General features: G+C 37.8%; 1 protein-coding gene across 6 annotated transcripts in view; it reads right to left on the bottom strand.

Annotated features, from left to right (window-relative positions):
* NOTCH2 (notch receptor 2) overlaps positions 1 to 24,379 on the bottom strand; it is a 195,426-nt gene that overhangs the window by 29,051 nt on the left and 141,996 nt on the right. For 5 of the 6 annotated variants that reach the window (XM_047784861.1, XM_047784857.1, XM_047784860.1 and 2 more), the window contains 7 exons: positions 23,758 to 23,991; positions 19,621 to 19,731; positions 12,372 to 12,564; positions 11,246 to 11,391; positions 9,573 to 9,686; positions 6,004 to 6,123; positions 5,445 to 5,597 (listed from right to left, as the gene is read on the bottom strand). In XM_047784861.1, the coding sequence (XP_047640817.1) occupies positions 5,445 to 5,597; positions 6,004 to 6,123; positions 9,573 to 9,686; positions 11,246 to 11,391; positions 12,372 to 12,564; positions 19,621 to 19,731; positions 23,758 to 23,991 (1,071 nt within the window). Of the gene's footprint in view, positions 1 to 5,444; positions 5,598 to 6,003; positions 6,124 to 9,571; positions 9,687 to 11,245; positions 11,392 to 12,371; positions 12,565 to 19,620; positions 19,732 to 23,757; positions 23,992 to 24,379 lie in introns of those variants that run through there. The other variant, XM_047784862.1, reaches the window with a different exon arrangement.

The raw sequence follows: 24,379 nt of genomic DNA, 5'->3' as shown, positions 1-24,379 counted from the left end.
AAGATATCTTAACTACTTAGAAGATATTATCTACATAGAAGATAATCACTATGAGAAATATTAAAAGAAGTTCTTCAGACAGAAGGAAAATGATACCTGATATAAACAGAGATCTATACAAAAGAATAAAAAATGCCAGTAACCGTAAATATGTAGAAAACTATACGGCTTTTAAGTTATTTTTCAAATGTCTTAAAAAATTAATTGGCCATTTAAAGCAAAAATAGTATCTTGGGAAGTTTATGATATATACCTCATATACCATCAATAGAACAGAAAGCAGAAGGCAGGTTAAGTGCAAGTATACTGCTGTAAGGCTCTTATACGCTATACAAAGTAGTATAATTTAATGTAAATTTAATGAGTTAAAGTCTCACTGCAAACCCAACAACTACAAAAAAAGATACAGCTAATGTGCCAGTGAAGAAATAAATTGTAATCCTGAAAATACTCAATTATTCCAAAAAGAAGCAAAAAAAGAGGGAAATGGCACTAGAAAGAACAAAGATAAAGTATATAGAAAGATGACAAATACTGAACTCAGTTATATCAAAAAGCATATTAAATTTACATGGTATACTACAAATAACGAATGCTGGAAATGGTGTGGAAGAAAAGGAACCCTCCTATACTGTTGCTGGGAATGTAAACTGGGGCAGCCACTATGGAGAACAGCATGAAGGTTCCTCAAAAAAAGTAAAAACAGAATTGCTAGAGGACTAGCAACCCCACTCTCAAGCATATAGCCAAACAAAACTATATTTAAAAAAGATACAGGCACCTCTATGTTCACAGCAGCACTATTACTGTAGCCAAGACCCAGAAACAATCTAAATGTCCACTGATAGATGAATGGACAAAGAAGATGTGGCACGCGCGCGCACACACACACACACACCAGAATATTACTCAGCCATAAAAAAGAATGAAATAATGCCATTTGCAGCAACATGGATGGACCCAGAGATTCTCTTACTAAGTGAAATAAGTCAGAAAGAGAAGGAAAAATAACATATGATATCACTTATATGTGGAATTTAAAATATGACACAAACTTATCTATAAAACAGAAACAGACTCACAGACACAAAGAGCTTACTTGTTTGTTGCCAAGGGGAAGGGGGCATGGGGAAGGGTGTGGGAGTTTAGGATTAGCAGATGCAAATGATTATATATAATATATAAATATTATATATATCCGAATCACTTTGCTGTACAGCAGAAACTAACACAACAGTATAAATCAACTATACTTCAATAAAATAAATTCTTTTAAAAATTTACATGGTACACACACCTTAATTAGAAGACAGACACTGACATATTAGAGAAAAAAAAGCAAGACCCACTCTATGCTCTCTACAAAGAGACCTACTTTAAAGACACAGATAAGCCAACAGTAAAAGCATGGAAAAAATATACACCCTAACAATAATCTAAAGAAAGCTAGAGTATCTATATTAATATCAGGCAAAGTAGACTTCAAAGCAAGGGACATTACAAGGGTTAAAGAAGGTCATTTCATAACAAAAGACTCAATTCTTCAAGAGGACATAACAATCCTCAATGTTTATGTACTTAATATCATAGCTTCAAAATACATTACACAAAAACTGATGGAATTACAAGGAAAAGTAGACAAATACACAATAATGGAGATTTCAATATGGAGATGTCAATAATTGATAGAATTAGTAGACAGAACATGAGGGAGGAAACAGAAGATTTAAAAATACTGTCAATCAATTTGAATTAATAACATTTATAGAAAACTTCACTAGAAAAAAAAGCAAAATAGATCCTCTTTTCAACTGCATGCAGAACACTTTCCAAAACAGACCATACACGGGGCCATAGGACATGCTTTAATAAATTTAAAGCAATTCAAGTCATGAGAAGTATGTTCACTGACCACAGTGGAATAAAACTAGAAATCAATAGCAAAAGCTACCTGGAAGGAGCCAGCAGCAACAGATATACTGAAACTAAAGAACACACTTCTAAATAACCTGTGAGCCAAAGAACATATCCAAATGGAAACTAGAAAGTATTTTTAACTGAATTAAAAGAATGTATCAAGATTTGTTAAATACAGCTAATGCAGTGTTTTAACGAAAAATACACAGCATTAAATGCTTATATTAGAAGCAGTAGAAAGATAAAATCTAAACCTCCATCTTAAGAAACTAGAAAAAGAAGGTCAAACTAAACCAAAATAGGCAACAAAAAAAAATAAAGAGCGGAAATCCATAAAATTGGAAACAGTAAAACACTAGAGAAAAATCATGAAACTAAAAAAGGATTCACTACTAACAAAGGGAATTGAATCGGTCTTTATGTCTGCCTTAAACACAGAGACATTGCTCAAAATTTCCTGCAGTGATGACCTGTACTTCTGTTTGGAGAAAAGGGTTGCACAGGTTTAAGGAAAGAGATTGAAATTTAAACTCAGCCAGGCTTGGGCTGGAATTCCCACTCTACTACTTACTGGTCATGTGCTCCACACCAAATCACTCCCGAATTTGCTATTTTCTCAGATGTAAAGAGGCAATAATAAAGCCTCATCTCATGAATGGAATAAAATAAATAAAATAAAATAATAAAATAAATGAAATGAAATAAAATAAATAAAATAAAAATAAAAATGAGTTCACTAATAAAATTACTAAAATCAATAACCCTTTACCAAGAGAAATCAGAAGAAAAAAAGATATAAATTACCAATACCTGAAGTAAGAAAAGAGAAATAGCACAGATTTTATAAACATTAAAAGTACAATAAAGGAATATAGTGAGTAACTCAATGTCAACAATTCTGACAACTTAAAGTAAAACTCATTCCTTGAAAGATGCAAATTACCAAAGCTCAATAAAAAAATAAATATTCCAAACACCTATTAACAGAATTAAATTTACAGTTAAAAACTTTCTCAGAATGAAAGCTCCAGGCCTAGATGTTTAGTAGAAATAATATTAATTCTACTTAAACTCTTCCAGAAAATAGAAAGGGAACACTTCACCATCTGCTCTATGACACCAGTATTGCCCTCTTATCAAAACCATACAAATACAATATAAGAAAAATGGAGAACAATGTGCCTCATAAACAGATACAAAAACTCTTAGCAAAATTTTGAGAAATAACATCCAGTAATACCTAAGCGACATAATACATCATGACCAAGTAGAATTTATCTCAGGGATTTAAGGTTAGTTCAATGTTTGAAATCAGAATATATTCTTTTCCAGTGCACATGGAACATTCTCAAGGACTGACCACATACTGGGGCATAAAACTAACCTCAAAATTTAAGAGTATAGAACAATGGGATACTACTCAGCCATAAAAAAGAATGACATAATGCCATTTGCAGCAACATGGATGGAGCTAGAGAATCTCATCCTGAGTGAAATGAGCCAGAAAGACAAAGACAAATACCATATGATATCACTTATAACTGGAATCTAATATCCAGCACAAATGAACATCTCCTTAGAAAAGAAAATCATGGACTTGGAGAAGAGACTTGTGGCTGCCTGATGGGAGGGGGAGGGAGTGGGAGGGATCGGGAGCTTGGGCTTATCAGACACAACTTAGAATAGATTTACAAGGAGATCCTGCTGATTAGCATTGAGAACTTTGTCTAGATACTCATGTTGCAACAGAAGAAAGGCTGGGGGAAAAATGTAATTGTAATGTATACATGTAAGGATAACCTGACCCCCTTGCTGTACAGTGGGAAAAAAAAAATTTTAAGAGTATAGAAATTACTACAAGCATCTTCTCTGACCACAATGGCATGAAACTAGAAATGATCCACAGAAAAAGAAATTAAACAAACAAACAAACAAAAAAACCCAACAAACCTGACTGCATGGAGACTAAACAACATGCTACTAAAAAACCAATAGGTCAATGAGGAACTCAAAAGGAAAATTAAAAAATACCTCACGATAAACGACAATGAAAACACAACCATTCAAAATCTATGGGATGCCACAAAAGCAGTTCTTACAGGGAAGTTCATAGTGATACAGGCCTTCCTCAAAAAAGAAGAAAAATCTCAAGTCAACAACTTAACCTACCACCTAAAAAATTAGAAAAAGAAGAACAAACAAAACCTAAAGTCAACAGAAGTAAGGAAATCATAAAGATAGAGAGGAAATCAATAAAATAGAGATTCAAAGAACAACAGAAAAAAATCAATAAAACCAAGAGCTGATTCTTTGAAAGGGTAAACAAAATTGACAAACCTCTGGCCAGACACACCAAGAAGAAGAGAGAAAGAACTCTGACAAAGAATTTATGTCTAAAATATTAAGAACTCTTTCAACTCAATAATAAGACAATCCAATTTCTTAAACAGAAAAAATAATTTGAATACACCTACACTAAGTAAGATATACAAGTGGCCAATAAGCACATGAAAAGATGTTCAACTTCATTAACAAATAGGGGAAATGCAACTTAAAACTACTGTGAAATACCATTCATACCCACTAGAAAGGCTAGAATTAAAATGAATAATCATAATGAGTGTTCCTGAGGATGTGGTTCAACTGGAACTCTCATGCAACGCTCATGGAAATGAAAATGATACAACTACCCTGGAAAACATTTTGGCAATTTTGTAAAAAGTTAAGCATATATCTACCACATAATTCAACTATTCTACTACTATACATTTACTCAAGAGAAATGAAATCATATGTCCACAGACTCATTCATAGCAAACTATAAAAAAACTGTAAAAAAGCCAAATGTCCTACTAGTGCATTGCAGTATATCCAAACAATGGAATACTACTCAGCAACAAAACAGAATGAACTACTGATACACACGACATGGGTGAGCCTCAAATAGTATGCTGAATGACAGAAGTCAGATTCCCTCTCTTCAAAAGAGATTATATTATTACATGGTTCTATTTATGTAAAATCGTAAAAATTTCAAACAAACCTATAATGACAGAGGTAGATCTCTGGTTGCCTGGGATAGAAGAGTGGCAAGGAGAGTTAAATTACAATAGAGATGAGAATACCTTCAGGGGATGGATACGTTCAGTTATCTGGAGCACTGGTTTCAGTAGTCATATGTCAAAACTTACTGAATTGTACATGTAAATACTGGCAGTGTACTCTATGTTAACTGTGCTTCAATAGATCAGCTTTTTTTTTTTTTTTTTTAAAGCTTTCATAGCATTGTCCCCACTTTTGTCAATGTACATAAAATCAGCAAGGGGATGCTTAAAAGTGATTTCATTGGCTTGACTCCTAAAGCCACTAACTTCAAAAAGATTTTCTAAAAATATGAATATTAAAGACATGTTAAACCACTGGATGGCCAGTCTCAGCACTGAGAAGCCAGTGCCTCTGCTGACCTCTTCTCTGCTCCCTGTGCTTTCCTTGCCCTCAGGGGCTTGCAAGCTGGCTGGAATACTCACTGGCAAGGCAGTCATCAATGTCCTCCTCACAGTCCATACCACTGAAGCCTGGAGGACACTCACACATGTAGCTGCCCTGGGTGTTATGGCAGAGACCGTGGTTCATGCAGGGCTTGGAGACACACTCATCAATGTCAACTGAACATCGCTGACCTGGAAACAAAGGGGCAACAAATGGTCTAGTCTTTGCAAGTTGATTCATACAGAAATGTAGGTGGGGACTGAGCTTCAGCTGGGATGCGTGGAGCTACTCCAAGGATATTCTGGTTGGTCCCCTGCTTTGGGAAGTCGCTCAAGGCTTCTGTGCCCCTGGTAAGTAGCTACCCAGGGGCTAAAATTCCATGTTGAAAGTCCTGCTTTCTGATTCAAGTTGGAGGTTTCAGGTTGGAGCTTTCCAGCCACTAGGGGACGCCAAAGACATGCAAAATGGAAACGTTCCCTAAGACATTCCAGTTAGCAGCTTCGTTGTTCTTAACAAAGAAGGGCAAGCCTCAAAAGACCATGCCCTCCATAACCTGATCACTTAACACTCTTGGTTTCTCCATTCCCATGTCGTTACCTTGCCAGCCAGGAGCACACAAGCAGGTGTAACTCTCAAAATTTGGTGCTTCTTTGCAAACAGCAGCATTCTCACAAGGGTTTGGGGAACAAGGAGCCAACACAGTCTGACAGTTCTTGCCTATAAAGCAAATGACAGAGTTTATACAGAGAACTATCCAAAGAAATGGAAATTTCCCCAAATTCTGTACCAAAGGATGCTTTCTGAATTCAGGTCTAACATAATGGGTAAGAGCTTTGGAATCTGAGAGACCTATAGGCCTTCGCATCTTGGCTCTGATGTCAGTCTAACAGTGTCATCTCAGGTCACTTATATCTTCTTTGAGCCTTCCACATAAATAAGATGGGAAGTAGGATGGTATGTAACTTATAGAGGCTTTTTGTGGATTAAATGAAAAATGCTTACAAAGTCCTTATTAGAATAGAGCCAACACATAAAGTAAGTACTCAACAACTGTTGGGCTGTTGTCATTTTCATGTTATCATCATGAGTAATTACATGGATTTGGAAACCTGCATCAATCAGGAGTGACAGCTGCCGCATCTTCATAACTAAGATTCATCTACTCAGTTAGTCATAGAGATCCTCCTTCACATGAGCAGGGAAGAAGCAGCAACATAGCCTCCTACTCCTCAAAACCTCTGTTGCCCTGTTCCAGAAGGCCATGGGGCTGACCAGAAGGCCATCAGATGGAAAAGAGTGAAGCGACATCTCTCCTTATAGCAACATCAACAACATGATATTGATAGTTGCCCACCCACATTTCCTACCTTAGTATCCTAAATAAAAGGTTTCCAACCAAAAAAAATTAAAAGAATGCTTTTATTAACAGGGAGATAAAGTTGTTTTTAAAAGTCAAGTTACAAGTTACACTTGTCAGAATGGCTATCATCCAAAAGAACACAAATAAAAAAGGTTGGCAAAGATGTGGAGAAAAGGGAACTCTAATACACTGTTGGTGGGAATGTAAATTGGTACAGCCGTTATGGAAAACAATATGGAGGCTCCTCAAAAAACTAAAAATAGAACTACCATATGATCCAGCAACCCCACTCCTGGGCATATATCTGAAGAAAATGAAAACACAAATTCAAAAGGATAAAACATGCCAATGTTCTAAGCAGCATTATTTACAATAGTCAAGTATAGAAGCAACCTGAGTTTCTATCAACATACGAGTGAATAAAGATATGTTATACACACACACACACACACACACACACACAGACACACACAGAGGAATATTGCTCAAATGTAAGAAAGAATGAAATTCTGCCATTTGTAACAACATGGATGGACTTAGAAAGTGTTGTGCTTGTGAAATAAGTCAGAGAGAAAAAGACTAATATTATCACCTATATGTGGAACTGGAAAAACAAGACAAACAAACGAACACAACAAAACAGAAACAAACACACAGAAAAAACTAGTAGTTACCAGTGGGGAAAAGGATGGGGGAGAGGCTAGACAAAGATAGAGATTAAGGGATACGAATTGCTATATATAAAATAAATAAGCTACAAGGATATAATGCATGGCACAGGGAATGTAACCATTATTTTGTAATAACTTTAAGTGGAGTATAATCTTCAAATATATTGAATCACTATATTGTACTGAAACTAATATCATGTTGTAAATCAATTATACATCAACAAAGTCAAGATACAGCTAACTCAATTTAAAATGTTATCCTAAAGTTTTGTATTCACAAAGAAAAAAAAAATGCCACAAATTTTCACCAATATTCCTAACTAGTCTTTAATGTGTCTGGTCAGAAGAGTGGCTTGGAAGGGAGCCAGTGTTGCTCAGTTCCTGCATGCTGGCCAAACTCAATGACACTTAGAACCCTTTGCTACACTCAGCACTGAAAATTTAATCTGCATATGCTTTCAATCTAATATAATTTCTCAAATCCCATACATAGTAAATTCTTTTTTTAAGATTCTAATATGCAGAAAAAACAACAGCCAGCATATAGTCAAATTTCTTATAATATCTGAGTAGCAAGGAGACAAATATTTTCAGGATGAGCTGTGCACCTCAGTCACATTAGGGTAAGCCTACTATGTGCCTGAGCATAGTGACTCCTGTTTCTGTCTCTCTGCAGCCATCAATTCTCAGTCTAATGGCTCTGAAATAATCTTCTCAGTATCAACAAATGTGATCAGCACAATCACTATGGAATGATATTATTCAGACTGTCTGAGGACAGCTAGGAATCCCCATAACTTTGATCATATATCATCAACCAAACTGGTAAAAGTGCAGTTTCCCTCCATGAACATTTCTTGTAAAGATTTGGTAAAGATAACAAGGGAGTATCAAGTCTTTCAGGTAACAGAGTCATGCTTCTGGCCACTCTGAACAGCCTAGAGTCTCCAGAAACAGCTACTGTCAACAGCTCAAGACCCCAAGAGTGAAAGAACTCAGCCAAACTCCTGCCTACATGCGGTGCACTGAAGAAGCATGCAAAGCCACTGTTCCCACAGTTTCTGTTTTGCTCCCCACAGTTGATAAGGAGGTAGAGGAGCCACACAAATACAACCAATCACTAGGTGGCTGCAATGAGGCAGGAGAAACCAAGGACAAGTTGTCTTGCCCATTCCTGTAATACCACCTGAAACAAGGAACAACTGATATGCAATGAAGTCACACCCATGTCTTCTCTGTGTGTGATCACCACCCAAGGGGCAGTACCCCTCTAGGTGAGATGTAGGGCAGTGTATGTGAGGAGAAGAATGACAGTTAAGAGGACAAGTTTTGGGGAGTTCCCACTGTGGTTCTGTGGAAATGCACCTGACAAGCATCTATGAGGATGCAGGTTCAACCCCTGGCCTTGCTCAGTGAGTTAAGGATCTGGTGTTGGCATGAGCTGTGGTGTAGGTCACAGATGTGGCTCGGATCTGGTGTTGCTGTGGCTGTGGTGTAGGCCGGCAGCTACAGCTCCGATTTGACCCCTAGCCTGGCAATCTCCATATGCCGTAGGTGTGGCCATAAGAGACAGAAAAAAAAAAAGGACAAGTTTTGGATTCAGAAAGACTGGGGGCAAATCCTAGATCTACCACTTCGCTATGACCTTTAGCAAGTAATCTCTCCTTGCTTCAGCTTCCTCATGTATAAACTGGTGATAGGAACTTCTAATCTGTAGAATTATTTTAAGTACTAAATACTCCAAAGTATGTATATGTAGTGTCTACACTATGGCCAATATGTGGTATTTGTTGTGTTAACCAAACTAAGAACACTCTGGGTCCATTCAAATAATGACTAAACCATCAGCTATCCATCAATTCCAGCCGTGTGTGTGTGTGTGTGTGTGTGTGTATTTAAATTTCAAATGCTAAGGAATAAAGACAGCAAATGAGTTTCCTCATGACTTGCATCTAGAGAGGCCATAATGTTTTCTCAGAGTGCAAGACCCAGTCAGTGAGGGAGGAAGGGTGACCAGGGAGTGATTCCTCAGAGTAGCAGCACTGCCCCTCAGATTCCATCTCCAAGACTCAGGGGTCTGGAACGACAGGGTAAGACCAGGCAGCCCCTCTATTCCCGGCACTTGCAGGACTCACCTGTGTATGGCAGCACACAGTGGCAAGTATAACCGCTTATGTCATCAAAGCAGGTTCCTTGGTTTAGACATGGATTTGAAGCACATTCATCAATATTCACCTGGCAGTTATGGCCTGTAGATAGAAAAAAATGAAAAACCAAAAATAGTGAAACTCTCTGTTAGCCTCCTCATTATCTCAATTACTAACTGATCCTCTCAGTGGTGAATATTAAACACCTCAGAGATTGCACTAACTTCTCCAGGCCACTGAAATACCTTTTCATTCCTTTCAGTGATAAGACCCTGACATACAGTCAGTCAGTAAAGGTGTTTAATCAGTCAAAGAAAAAAAAAAAAAAAGAATGGAAGAACGGTATATTCTAATAGCCTGGAAGTCTAATGTACCTCCGAATGCAAATAATTTCTCCATAATAGACCAAGAAGTGCATTAGGGTAAAAACTGTTATATCTAAACAGAAGCTCTTTCTATACAAAGTATTTGGTCAAGACTTAAAAACAGGGTATAATTTATCAAAGGATAAAATATTTGAATACATAGTGAAAGCCTTTGTTTTATGCCCACTCTTTCAAACGCATAGTCTCTACCATCGACGTGGTTGTGCCTCCTGAAGTCACAAAGCTGTTTCCCCTGATCCAAGACATGAAATCTACTCCCACTCTGAGAAACAGAAAAGTCAGGAAGCATTCATGGGGACAGGACAGTACCTTTGCACCTTCAATAGCGCCTGGTACAGAGCCTTAGAACTGAGGAGCTATAGAACTACAAAAACGAAAAAAGATGGTACAGAAGTCTGGGTTCAAACTGTACTCTGCTACTCAAGAGCCATACAGCTTTGGACTTTACATTTTACTTTTTATTTTGTTGATAAGCAAATCTCAATGAGACAAAGAAACAAAAGAGCTTTTAAATCAGTAAGGTTTTTTTGCAGAGGTAATATATGTGAATATCAGAAAACTAATGATTGAAATGTGGTCTCAGAAAATTCTCAAATAATTAAATAAAGTGACTCTGAAACATACTAATGTATCACAGAAGCCTGTCACAATTTTTGAGTGGTGAAATCAATGACTAAGTGGATAGTGAAGTGCAAATATAAATGATTTACCCACAGATTTCTCTTGAGTTTCTAAGAAAAAAAAAGTGATAGGAGAAATACAACAATGATAACTCAAAAAAATTATTTTATACAATTCCCACCATCACAGGTTTTTCCAGAAGGCCATGTGTGACTATGAATCTAAGAATATCTCAATGTGTAAGAGAATTTGGAAGGGTTTTAAACATGTGGGTTCTTCCATGATATTATTGCTACGATTACAGTAAAACAAAATTTTCATCCTATCACCCAATATCTTTTGAATTGTCATAAAATCAAGCCTACACTAGAGCTTACAATTAGAACACCTGTCCAAAATTGCCTAAGTGGAATCTTAGTCATTCACCTTAAACAGTCCTGTTTCAATAGCTGCCCTCTCTGCTAGTCTCAAAGTAGAATCTATGTCTAAATCTATTTTTGTTTTTTTTCTCCAACTACTTTACAAATGTTATCGCTCACGTTACTTTTGCTGTATGAATGAATAGGAAAAAAGGAAAAGGAAGAAGTGAGTCAAGCCAAAGGCACCAACAAAAAGGGAGAGAAGGGAAATAAAAATTTGCACTTTTGTTTTCACCTTTAAAGCCCTTCTTGCAAGTGCACCGGTATCCATTCACCAGATTGTCACAAGTTCCTCCATTCTGGCATGGATCAGAAAGACATTCATTTTTGTCCACTTCACAGTTGATTCCAACCCAGCCTGCATCGCAGAGGCACTTGTATCTGAAAGAAGATAGAATTCTTTACTGTTGGGGGATGGATGTACAATTGAGTGATAGCTGAAATACAGCATTCTAAAGAAATGAGGGAAAGAGGGGCTCCTGGGTAAGCTAATCACATTTCTGCTCCTCTAAGGACCTATACTTGGGTCATCATGTGAATCATGGGGGCCCATCTAGAGTATTCAGTAAACACACCCTCCTGCGCCACAAAGAGGCCAGAAAAATAAAGTATAGTGAGCTTTCACATGTAAACAGTGGTTGGTATAGCATACTGGGACAATCTGAAAGACACAATAACATGGATAAATCTGTAGTTTCTTTTCTTCTGTATAAAATAAAAGTAAAGCAAACCTTAGGATCAACTTGTTTCTGGTACAAAACAAACACTCAGGAAGTAGGTTAGTTTCAGAGACTCTAGGCCACTCTGAAGAGCTCCTGGGATGTCTCACTTCTGAGACATGCTTTGTTTTGACCTGAAACCCTAGCCCCAAAAGCACCTGGGGTCCTGAGCAGGAAAAGGAACAAAAATGAAGATATCTGAAATAAATGCATACTTCTCACAATCTGAACATCATTAGCACTTAGAATGTGATATCAGGAGATAACAGCCTCCTTGTCTGGAGATCCTTTAAAAAAGTAGATGGGAAGGAAAGGAAAAAGTAGATGTGTGGGGATGCTTGAAAGCTGCTACACTTTGAAATGGGAATATTGAGTTAATTTATCTTGGAAATAACATGATTTCCTATCTGCCTCTAAATATACTCTTCATTCTTTCACCTGTTATAAGCATGGCAAGTGGTAATGCCCAGAGCCCTGTCCTCTGGCAAACATAGCAGGAATATAGGACTATCTCCTGGGCCTCAACATCATACTCTGTGATTCTCAAGTCCTGCCTGACTTCTACAGGGTATGGTCAGTACTAAAATCCAGGCGGCTTGACACAGGTCAATAAGAAACTCTTGATACATGGCAGTTACTCACCCACTGAGGCCCCCAGTACAGTTTCCATGGATGCAGGGATTGCTCAAGCACTCATTCACCTGCGAGTAACAGCTGGGGTGATGGGGCCCCTCAGGGCACATACAACGGAAACCGTTCACATCATTGATGCACGTTGCACCCTTGCGACAGGGATTGGAGGCACACTCATCAATGTCAATGTTACATCTCTGCCCTGTAGAGAAGAGGGACAATTTTTGTCAATCCAAAATGCTCAGGGAATAGACACAGAACTATGAGATCTATTGTGTTGACACCTTCATCTGCATAGGCTAGATGATGCTGTGGGCAACAAATGCCAAGATTTAAGGACTAAGATACCGAATAGTACTGGGTGCCATGCAAGGAAGGAGCAAAGGGCTGCTCCTCTTGCTGCTGTTCTGAGTACTCTCGAAGAAGCTTTGCTTATCACTGCTTTCAGGTTTACTGAATTCATTTTTTGTTAGTCAATCTCTTACATTTCTACATATGGTAAATCTTGATTAATAGGAATGCTTGGCGAATGGACTATTAATTTAATGATAAAATTGGTTAAAAAGAAAAGCCACTTTGCTTTCATTTTTAGACTTGTTATTAATCCACTTTCTGCCTCAGGAAGAAGAGTTAGTCTCAGAATAATTTTATTGTTCTCTGATCATTGAGAAAACCATTCAGGGTCCCTCAAACTAGCCCAGTGGTTCTCAAACTTTAATATTTGAGAGTTGCAAAAAGAGTTGCTTAAAGTATGTTTTAAAAGGAGATCTTTAGATCCTCAAAACCACATTTTACTTAATGTAGGTGACTCATATACTACATTTTGAGAAACTCTGTTGTAGACAATTATTAGTAGTTTATCATCAAATAACAATGTTCAAAATATATGAAACAAGTGAATATGTTTTTCCTCTAAAACATACACAAGACTACACTTATAATACGTATTATAACCTTCACATTTACTTATTTAAATGGAATAAAGGAATAAGAGTTTTGCTTTGTCAAGATTTGATAAGTTAGATTTAACTATATATTCCAAAATGATATGCAACTTTAAAATAACCCATAATTCTGTAAATGAGTGGCAACAAGCAACTGCTATGAAGGAATTTATAAATTTCAAAAAATACAATTTTCTGATCCAGATAAAAACATGCATTTTTATTTAAGAAAGAGTAACCCTGCATTTAAAACAGGAAATTCCAAATGAAATAGACACACACCCCTTTAAAGTATGGGTATTAACATTTTTTCACTCTCCACTACTCTCTAAGCCATTATTGGTGGTTCTTGCGGTAAAAAACCCATAATCTGGTAGTAGTTGCTGTTTTTCTCAAGTGTTTTATTAATAACTGATTTTAAAATACTACTTCCTTAGCTTCAACCTCTAATTTTTTTAGATGTTTGCCACTGGCACCAAGAGCCAGAACTCTTCAACTGCAGTGTTATCCTTAGTCTGCAATCCGGTGGAGAATGTGAGTAATTAAAGAGGCTTCTTCATTTTCTGTCCTTTTTGGGGAAGAACCTTCTCAGAAGCCACTCGTTCACATTTTCTTCATCTGCTTTTAAAGCTCTCTGCAGAATCAATTTTCTAGCCATCTTTAGCTGAGAGGGTTAAATGCCTCTTCCTGTGTTCACCTGATGGACTGACAGCTGCTTCACTAGCAAGATCCCACCCTTAAGGTAGCATCAGAAAACCCACCATCAGAAATGTCCAGCACAAGGCTATGCTCCTTCTTGGGCTCAGTACTGAATGAGAAGTTAATCCATGTTGCTTGTTTTATAGGTAGGTGCTCAATAAATTAGCATTTAATGAATGAAAGCATGGTATAGTCCAGACTTGAGAGTCTGGCATTGGATGTCAGAAAATCCATATGTGAGTTCTGGCTGTTCACTTAGCAGCATTTACTAAATGTCTGCTCTGTGTTAGACACTTTTTTTTGTTTTGTTTTGTTTTGTTTTTGTTGTTTTTTTTTTTACAAGACCAACTTCTTATTTTTATTTTTTTATTTTTTGTCTTTTTAGAGCCTCACCCTCAGCACATGGACGTTCCCAGGCTGACTGAATTGGAGCTACAGCTGCCAGGCCTATGCCACAGACATGGCAATGCCAGATCCCAGCTTCATCTTTGACCTATAGCACAGCTCACTCAACACCGCAACCTTAACCCACTGAGCAAGGTCAGGGATCAAATCCACGTCCTGGATACCAGTCGGGTTCGTTACTGCTGAGCCACATGGGGAATTTCTGTGCTAGACACTATTTTAGACACTAACCAAAAAGATAATTAGGGAGGTCCCTGCCTTCTGGGAACTCATAGTCCTAGCAACTGAACTCACTAGCTAAGACCGTGGACACACCAAACTCTCTCAGCTGCCTTATTGGTAAATGAAGACAATAAAACTTCCCTATTTTATTTTTTTAATTTTTAAATTGAGACATAATTGACATATGACACCGTGCAAGATTAAGGTATACAACGGGCTAGTTTGATATACGTTATATATTGCAACATGACTACCATTAGAGTTAGCTAACACCTCTATCCTTTCACATAATTATCATTTCTTTCTGTGGTGGTGAGATCAATTAAGATCCACCCTCTTAGCAATTTTGAAGTTTATAATACAGTATTGCTGATCATAATTGCTATTCTATGCATTACATCCCCAAAACTTATTTATATAATAGCTGCAAATTTGTACCCTTAAACAGTATCTCCCCAATTCACCACCCCTCCCCCAGCCCAGACCCTGGTAAGCACCGTGCTATACTCTGTTTTTTTGAGTTCGGCTATTTTGTATTCTGCAGGTGATATCACACAGTATTTATCTTTCCCTGTCTGACTCATCTCACTTAACATAATGTCCTCAAGTTCCATTCATGTTGTCACAAATATCAGGATTTCCTTCCTTCTCGCAGCTAAATAATACTCCACTGTGTAAGTACAACATATTTTCTTTATCCATTAATCCACTGAGGGGCACTTAATGTTGTTTTGGTATCTTGGTTATTTTGAATAATGCTGCAATGAACACGGTGTGCAGATACCTCTTTGATACACTGATTTCAATTCCTTCAGATATGTATTTAAGATACGGATTCTTGGATCATATGGGAATTTAATTTTTAATTTTTTGAGAACTGCCATACTCTCTTCCATGGTAACTGTATCATTTTTCACCCCCATCAACAGTGTACAAGAGTTCCCCTTTCTCCACATCCTCATCAACACTTGTTATCTTTTTTTTTTTTTTTTGATAATAGCCATTCTATCAGGGGTGAGGTGATATCTCATTATAGTTTTGATTTTCATTTCCCTGATGATTAGTGGTGTTGAGAATCTTTTAATGTACCTACTGGCCATTTGTATGTTTCATTTGTAAAAGAAGGTCCTTTACCCATTTTTTTCCTAATTCTAAACATTTGTTTTCCTTCATCATTTATACATTTTTTTCATAACTTTCTTCCCTAGTCTTTAGTCATTTTCTGATACATGCAGTCTGGGTTCCTGGTCATAATTTAAATCCTTTTAAAGGCATGAACTCATTTTCATGCAATGCCCCTCATGTCTTCTTGTGTTAGCAGTGTGCCTCTTCAGGATAGGCCATTATTGGCTTGACTGAGAGAACTAAAAGCAACTGCATGTTCAACATTTATAAGTTATAAATATTTATACACTTTACTCCTGACTAGAAAATGTTGTAAGAGAGGTAGAGAGAGATGAGATTATAAAACTCATATCTATTTTTTATTGTATTTTGGTGATTTTATATAGTTGTATAACGACATTGTAAATGACGATTCGTTATATTGCGAATGATTCATGCTTAGCTTTTCAAATGCCATTCAAAAATCACTAGGGTTTGGTAGATTGCAAAGCTTTCAAAACTTTACCTGTTTCAGATAATACTGAATTTTGAAATACAATGAATTACAGCCTAAAAATACAATCAGTCTGTGGTTAAATCATGTAGCTCTGAGAATCAGAATGAGGATTTCCAGTATCCTCTACCTAGAAATTATTGGGAATTTTCCAATAATATTTTCTAAAATTGGGTTAGCTACTCCTGCCGAACGTGTTCTCATTTTTAACTGAGGTACAACTGATGTATAACATTATACCAGTTTCAGGTATATAACATAATGATTTGGTATTTGAATATATTGAAAAATAATGACCATAATAAGTCTAGTTAACATCTGTCACTATACATAGTTACAGAATTTTTTCCTGCCCTTTGCTCAATTTTTATTTATTTTTTATTAAAGTATAATTGATTTACAATGTTGTGCTTATTTCTGCTGTACAGCAAAATGACTCAGCCATACATATGTACATACACATTCTTTTTTTATATTATTTCCCATAATAGTCTATTCCAGGAGTTTGGATATAGTTCCCTGTGCTATACAGTAGGACCTTATTTTTTATCCATTCTAAACGCTTTGTTCAATTTTTAAATGGGTTATTTGCATCTTTACCATTGAGTTGTATGAGTTGGTCGTATATTTTAGATATTAACTCCTTATCAGATACACACTTTGCAAATATTTTCTCCCATTATGTAGGCAAACAGTCAACTTATTGACTGTTTCCTTTGCTGTCCAGAAGCTCATTAGCCTAACATAGTCTCAAATGTTTATTTTAGTTTTTGTTACTTGTGTTTTTGGTTTCACATCCAATCTATCTACTTTTATGGACTGTTCTAAGATATCAGCAAAATAATGGACATGAAGATGAAACTGAAAAAGGAGTTTATAAAACTGAATGAAAATATTCTATAGAAGTGCAACTTTTCCCAATCAGTAAGTATATTAAAAAAAAAAAAAAAAAAAACTCCCTTAAATCTGTGAAAGCTGTTGTTAAAAATTGTAGCTTAAAAAAGTACTAGTATTGGAGTTCCCGTCGTGGTGCAGCGGAAATGAATCCAACTAGGAACGATGCGGTTGTGGGTTCGATTCCTGGCCTCGCTCAGTGGGTTAAGGCTCTGGTGTTGCCATGAGCTGTGGTATAGGTCGCAGATGCAGCTTGGATCTGGTATTGTTGTGGCTGTGTCATAGGCTGGCGGCTACAGCTCCAATTAGACCCCCAGCCTGGGAATTTCCATGTGCCAAGGGCGCGGCCCTCAAAAAGACAAAAAGACCAAAAAAAAAAAACAAAAACGTAGTAGTATTACGGGACTTCCCATAGTGGCTCAGGGCAGAAACGAATACAACTAGTATCTGTGACGATGAGGATTTGATCCCTGGTCTTGATCAGTGGGTTAAAGGATCCGGCGTTGATGTGAATGTGGCGTAGGTCACAGACACAGCTCGGATCTGGTGTTGCTATAGCTGTGGTGTAGGCCAGCAGCTGTAGCTCTGATTTGACCTCTAGCCTGGAATTTCCATATGCCACGGGTGCAGCCTAAAAAGAAAAAAAAAGTAAAAAAGTAAAAAAGTGGTAGCATTAAAATAAAACAAAGGTAAGACTAAAACACTTCATATTTACAGGTCATGAGTATATACCACAACTGTCTCTGATATTTTCAGCAACCGATTTAAAAAAAAAAAAAAACGCAAATAGAAAAAACAGACATAGAAAACATTTCCAAGAACAGGGTACCACCCAGTAACCAAAACATTCCACTTCTTGCTTATGTAGTTTCATGCTACACCTTAAGTTTATTTTAGAATATTTTTAGCCTATGTTCTTCTTTGACCTTCCTGATTTGCTAAATGTTATAAAGAGAGCGCATGTGACTCACTGACATTTCCAAAAAATTTAAGTCCAGTATAAGGCTTATAATATCTAAAAATAAACCACAGCAGGCACCCACTTAAGCTGTCCAGTGAAGTGGGAATGAGTGTGGAATCTAGAGTAGGACCACCTGGGTGGAATGCTGGCTGTAGTGCCCTGGTACTGTTACTTAACCTCTCTGAGCTCTGGGTTTGTCATCAATATCACAGGAATAATAATAGCAGTGACAATTAAATGAGATTAGGCACTTAATTTAATGCCTCACTTGAAATAAGGTCTTAATCAATGGTGACTATTCTATTTTTATAGAAATTTCCTATTTAATAAAAATGAATATATCATCCTATCTAGCAGGAATTTTTTTTTTATATTCAGCTGGCTGTCACTTAATCTTGAAGTAAAAAGTTTCAGGACCCAGAAGAACATCTGCCTACTACCAGCAGCGGTGGGTGGTAGATACATGAGTTTTCATCATATCTGTCTTCTGAGTGATCTTTCATTGAATAGAAATTACTGAGGCCCACGAGGGCCACAGGCTTTCCTCCCTGGTGTCCACTATCACACCACACAGTTCAAAGGGTTTGAAATAAAGAGGAAGGTGAGTTCCCAGCAAGCAAGAGGCACACGTTCTCTTTATTTGGCCCCAATGACCTTTTGAACATCATAGTTTAAAAAGCCCTGTGGGAAGTTTCTTACAGTGGTTGCAAATGACCACATGGTATTTATTAAACAGTAACATCATTACCTAAGTGCCTGCTTATACAGGGACACTGAAAAAGAATGGGACAGGCACATCATACACCCTCTGAGGGCACCATTAACAAGCAGGTCTGTCAGTAAAAAGCTTCAGATTTCCTCAATAGCCTCCAGCACTTGATCAGGAGGGTAAAAGTAATCTTACTAGCAACAAAAGAGACAAGAGAGAAGATGCGTGTGAGTTTGTGTGTGTGCACAGGAGTATGCTTGTGTAAATGTTCTAGCTGTTTATAACTTAAGAACTATAACCAATTTTAAATAGTCACTTACCTTCTTTCCTCGTGGAGAGAAAAAAAAAAACTCAACTTGTGCGAGCCAAAATAGGTTGTTCCTTCCAAGTTTTGGCCTTACCCAACAATCTCCCATAAGAGGAAATACTAGGAAAAAAGCATTTACTGCTTTCATAGAACTTTACCTTGGCTATGTCTTCATAGAAGGTATTCACTACCAGATGCAGAAAAATAAAGGTGGCTTTGAAAGCCTATATAACTCAAGCACAGTGACAGAAACTCATGATTTGAAAAGAAATTCTTTTCAGGTAGCTATAAACACATGGTCTAAAAACCCTAACTAATGAAAAGTTTCACGTTACAGTTTAGGGAAGGTCTATAAGTAGAAAACTAGGGAGCGAAGCACAGAAACTTCTAACCTTCCAAGAGACAAAAAAAGAGGAAATATTTGAAAAGTAATTTCCCTTAGATGCCCTTTCCCAAAGTGATGGGGCGAAGGAGGGGTCCCAACCAAAAGGAGCATTACCTGTGAATCCTGGTGAGCAGACACAGCTGTAACGATTAACGCCATCCATACAGACTCCATGGACACAAGGGTTACTTGCACAGTCATCAAAATTGATTTCACAATTAACACCTGCAAAGATGAAAGTAAAGAGAAACCACGCAGTATTAGCAGAGAAACGTCAATGATCTCTGCTTGTGATGCTAGGTGTTAAAGAAATCTAAAGAGTATCCAGCCAACCCTGAACATAAGAAACTAGCAGTTCTCTAAGTGCAGTCCTCCAGACCCCATCAGGGGACTGCGATGTTAAAATGATTATATAAATCATACTTAGCCATTATTTGTCTGTTTTAACTGTGTTGGCATTTGCACTGATGGTGCAAAAGCAATGACGGTAGGACCCTGCTGGTACGTTAGCAGGAATCAAGGCAGTGGCACCAAATTGTACTATCGGTCTTTTTAGTCTTCACCTCCATACACTCAGTTAAAACAACGAAACAAAAAGACAGTTTCACTTAAGAATAGCTTTGATGAAGCGGTCAAAATGATTAACTTCATAATTTGATTATACCTTGACCTTGAGTATACCTCTACTGTTCTGTGTAATGAAATGGGAAATACGCATAAAAGTAATTCTGTGGCATGCCAAATTATAGAGTTGTCTGCAGGAAAAGCAGGTGTGTTATTGTTTGAGTACCGAACTGAAACAGTTGCTTTTTTCATAGAATCCCATTTTATTTATTTGTTTGTTTGTTTATTTTTGTCTTTTTGCTTTATTTATTTTTTTTTGCTTTATTTATTTATTTATTTATTTACTTTTGCTTTTTCTAGGGCTCCTCCCAGGCTAGGGGCCAAATAGGAGCTGTAGCCGCAGGCCTACACCAGAGCCACAGCAATGCGGGATCCGAGCCGAGTCTGTGACCTACACCATAGCTCACGGCAACGCCGGATCCTTAACCCATTGAGTAAAGCCAAGGATCAAACCTGCAACCTTATGGTTCCTAGTCGAGTTCGTTAACCACTGAGCCACAATGGGAACTCCTAGAATCCCATTTTAATTCAAAGACAAACCAGTTTAGACCTAAGTATTTAGCAAACATTAAGTGAAAGAAATAAACCTGTCATTTCAAGGAAAACAACTGACAGTACCGTGTTCCAAAGAAGAAATTTAAGCTTTCACATGAAAATCAGAATTCTGGAACTTGTATCCACTACTATAAGCTTGATACTGATAGTCACTACTATGGGCTAAAGATCAGGTTAAACCTTAAAGAGTCTAGTAACTTTCTCCTGGTCTATTCCCTGCAATGAATGGTAGAATTTGGCTATGGTGAGGAAGGTTTAATTGTAGATATGGGTAACTAAATAGTAGGGATATACTACCAACCACTCTTGTTGCCATTATTCTGTAAAAACACTTATGATATTTCATTATCTTTTAAACATGAATTTAGTGATACATTTGGGTATCATAGAAGAATACCTTGGTAGTTCAGAAAGTCTAAAAATAAAACCTGGTAACTAGGATATAAACTAAGAAAGGAAACTTCCATGACAAAATGCCATAATTTTTATTCACTCACACTTAATATTTATTAATAATTATATTAAAACATATTGAGCCATTATTATGAGCAAAGTACTCTGGTTCCTACTTTACATAACTTTATTCTTCTCACTCCACTGCCAAATCAAATTGTGTTACATCCATTTTTATCCTGAACTCACATAATTACATCAGCACAGTCAGGATATGGATTCTATACACTTCACACACACCAGACTTGTCAATCTGTGATTAACTGCCTCACCAGCTACAGATGAGGCAAGGGTTTCTATATTCCTTGATTACAAATGGACACCCTTAGGGGATGGGTCTAGCCCCTGAATGACAGCCCCCATTTACTCACAATGGACACCCTTAGGGGATGGGTCTAGCCCTTGAATGACAGCCCCCATTTACTCACAATGGACCAAGGCAGGCCCCAGGAAGCCATGGCGGTCCCATGTGACTCTGCCTCCAAATCCATGTTTTATTCTAGCAGGAACAGATATCCAGTCCACACTGAGCCAATGAAATAAACTCATTGGAGTTTTGGAATATGAGCTGGGTGACCTATGCATGTGGCCCTGCTTCCTGCTAATCTCCCCAAAGCCTTACTGTTCAATTCTCACTTGGAACCTGTAAGATGCTTCTGTGTGCTTTCAGGAAAGTCTTTCTGCTTTTTTTGTAGCTGTTATTTGCTTGTCTGCTGATGATTCTTTTAGCTAGTCAAGTTGGTTTCTGTGACTTGAAACTCCAAAAAATTTACTTTCCCATCATAAGATTACAGGTGGAAGAAGGCAACAAGAGTGATTCTGGGTAGAGTATCGTACTTCAAATACTTAACGAGAAACCATAATTATAACCAGAAAATTGTAAAGCATCTTTTCTATCCACACACTCATCCAAACCCCCACCTACCAACTCAGACCATATTATGAATGAGTCATGGAATCTCACTCTAGAACTCGAGGGTCTATTCATAGCAATTAATTGAATGAGTTCTTTCACCCAGGCTCCTAGTACATGCCAGGTCTGTCTCCACCCATTATAGACCAGGATCTCTTTATGCTGCCTGCATCTCTTTGCTTTAATTCTCCAAACAGCCACAGGAGTGGATCTGGCAGTTTTCTGAGAAAACCTGGGCCTTCTTTTCTATGCTGCCTGCCCACTACTGATATTTGCTGCTTGCCTTTCTCCCTGACCACTACTTACACCTCGCCCTCTCTGCTGTCCCCAGGGGACACACCTGATTCACCCTGGCATCATGATATGATCCCAGAGAAAACAAAGTGCTTGCCAGCCCACCACTCACCCGAGTTTCCAGTGTGTTTGTTATAATGGGAACGATAGCAAAGCTTAAAACAGCCCCACCATTCTACAGGCATCCATTCAATTGCTTGTAAATCTCTCAGATTTCTTTTCGTACTGCAATTTCTCATGTCTGGGGACCAGCCCGGAAGCAAATTGCTTTTGGAAGGTTTCACAAAGATCTATTCAGCTCTTTTAGTGAGTTATCTAAACGTGGGGAGGGGGAAGGCGTTTTCAACTGGGAAGGCATGGGATGTTTTTCGTATGCTTGAGCAACTCAAAAAGGACTTTGTTTTCAAACTTGGCATGTACGAGTTCCTGGATGAAGACCAGGGCCTTTGACAAGTCTGAAGAAATGGATTTGGAAATAACAAAATAAAATGAGGGCAGCCGACCACCTCCCCCACCTTTGCCCCCTACATAGGCCATTTTCCTTAAATAGAGAATGAGTTCTCAATAAATCACTCCTTGTATTGGCGGGTTCCCTTCTAACAGAGGTACACACTAGTTAATCTTCCACTAATACATTTTCCTTTGATCTGAGACACAGAACTTCTCTGTCCATTAACCACAGTTGTGACCATAATTATTCCTCGAATAAGTAAAACAGAATCCAGTGAAACTTGTGAGATGCTGCTGCCTGAGAAAACAATTCAACATTTCCCCAGCAAGGAGCAGCATGCTCTCACAATTATCAAGCAGTCATTCAACTGGAGTCAGGAAACATCCATGAACTTGGGACGGGAAATGGCAGCTCTGCATTCTGACAATGACTGGGATATGCTGCAAAGACTCTCCTCTCCCTTAGAATCCCCTTCCAATGCCCAAAGCCCACCAGAGACAAAAAGCAGAAGAAAAGTGTCACATTTAAGAGACTGGACTCCGAAACATAGAAAACAACTATTAGAAAAACAGGAGGAAGGAAGGGAGGAAGGAGGAGCGAAGAATCAGCTTCATTAATCTGAATGAGTGGAGGTTAAAGAGAAAAAGACAATCAAATCAAGCCACAAAGGCAAGAGGGTTTTCAATGTTCAATAAGAATTTCAATGTTTTGAAGTGGTGCGCCTCCTTTTAATGAAAAACACGTACACAAAATCATCAGCTTTTAAAGCTATTGTCTCTAATTTCTCCACTGGCTAAAGCCATTTGCCTCTGAGATGTTTCTGATTGTGGCTTTGGCTATGCCTCTCAGAACCAAGACTATTTTTTAGGTGTCTTAGCATATGCCAAGAAAGTCTGAGACATCTGTGTAAATCTTTTTGAGAAACAGTGACAACTCCAAAGGAAACGCAAAGTGGGCTTACCTGACGTGCCTGGCTGGCAGTTACACTGGTAGCCATTTACCAGGTCGATGCAGCGGCCCTCATTCAAGCAAGGGCTGCTGTAACATTCATCTATCTGGTCACTGCAGATGGCGCCCATGTACCCCGGATTGCAGATGCAGGTATAGGAATCAATCCCATCTTGACACTGGCCGTGGTGGCAAGGGTCAGGGTCACAATTGTCAATGTTCTCCTCACATAACACACCAGTGAATCCTTGGAAGGAATTGTACCAAAGATGCTTAAAAACCAAGGCATTCATCCCACAACTGAACATAAATACAGTTGGCATCCACATATCCTACACATCCCACACCTTAAACGATTCATACTGCAGGCAATGAGCAGTTGGCAATGAGCAGATGGAACTATTTGCAAGGCAAGCCTCGAGAGCTCTGCTTGAAATAAAGTTTTTAAAATCAGATTTGTAAATTCAAATAACTTTTTCTAAATAATCATTTTACTGCAGAGATACTTAAACTTCACCTTCATTTCATATTGGGCCACAAAGAGGGGAAGAGCTCTCAATATTTTTCCTTAATATATTTACCTCTCTATTTCTTTCCTCCCAAACCCAATTGTATATATGGGTACTAGATTAATA

This window comes from Phacochoerus africanus, chromosome 6 (genome assembly GCF_016906955.1).
Source record: "Phacochoerus africanus isolate WHEZ1 chromosome 6, ROS_Pafr_v1, whole genome shotgun sequence".
Classification (NCBI taxonomy): domain Eukaryota; kingdom Metazoa; phylum Chordata; class Mammalia; order Artiodactyla; family Suidae; genus Phacochoerus; species Phacochoerus africanus.
Note: the sequence above shows the minus strand (reverse complement) of the source record. Positions and strands in the feature narration are given on the sequence as shown.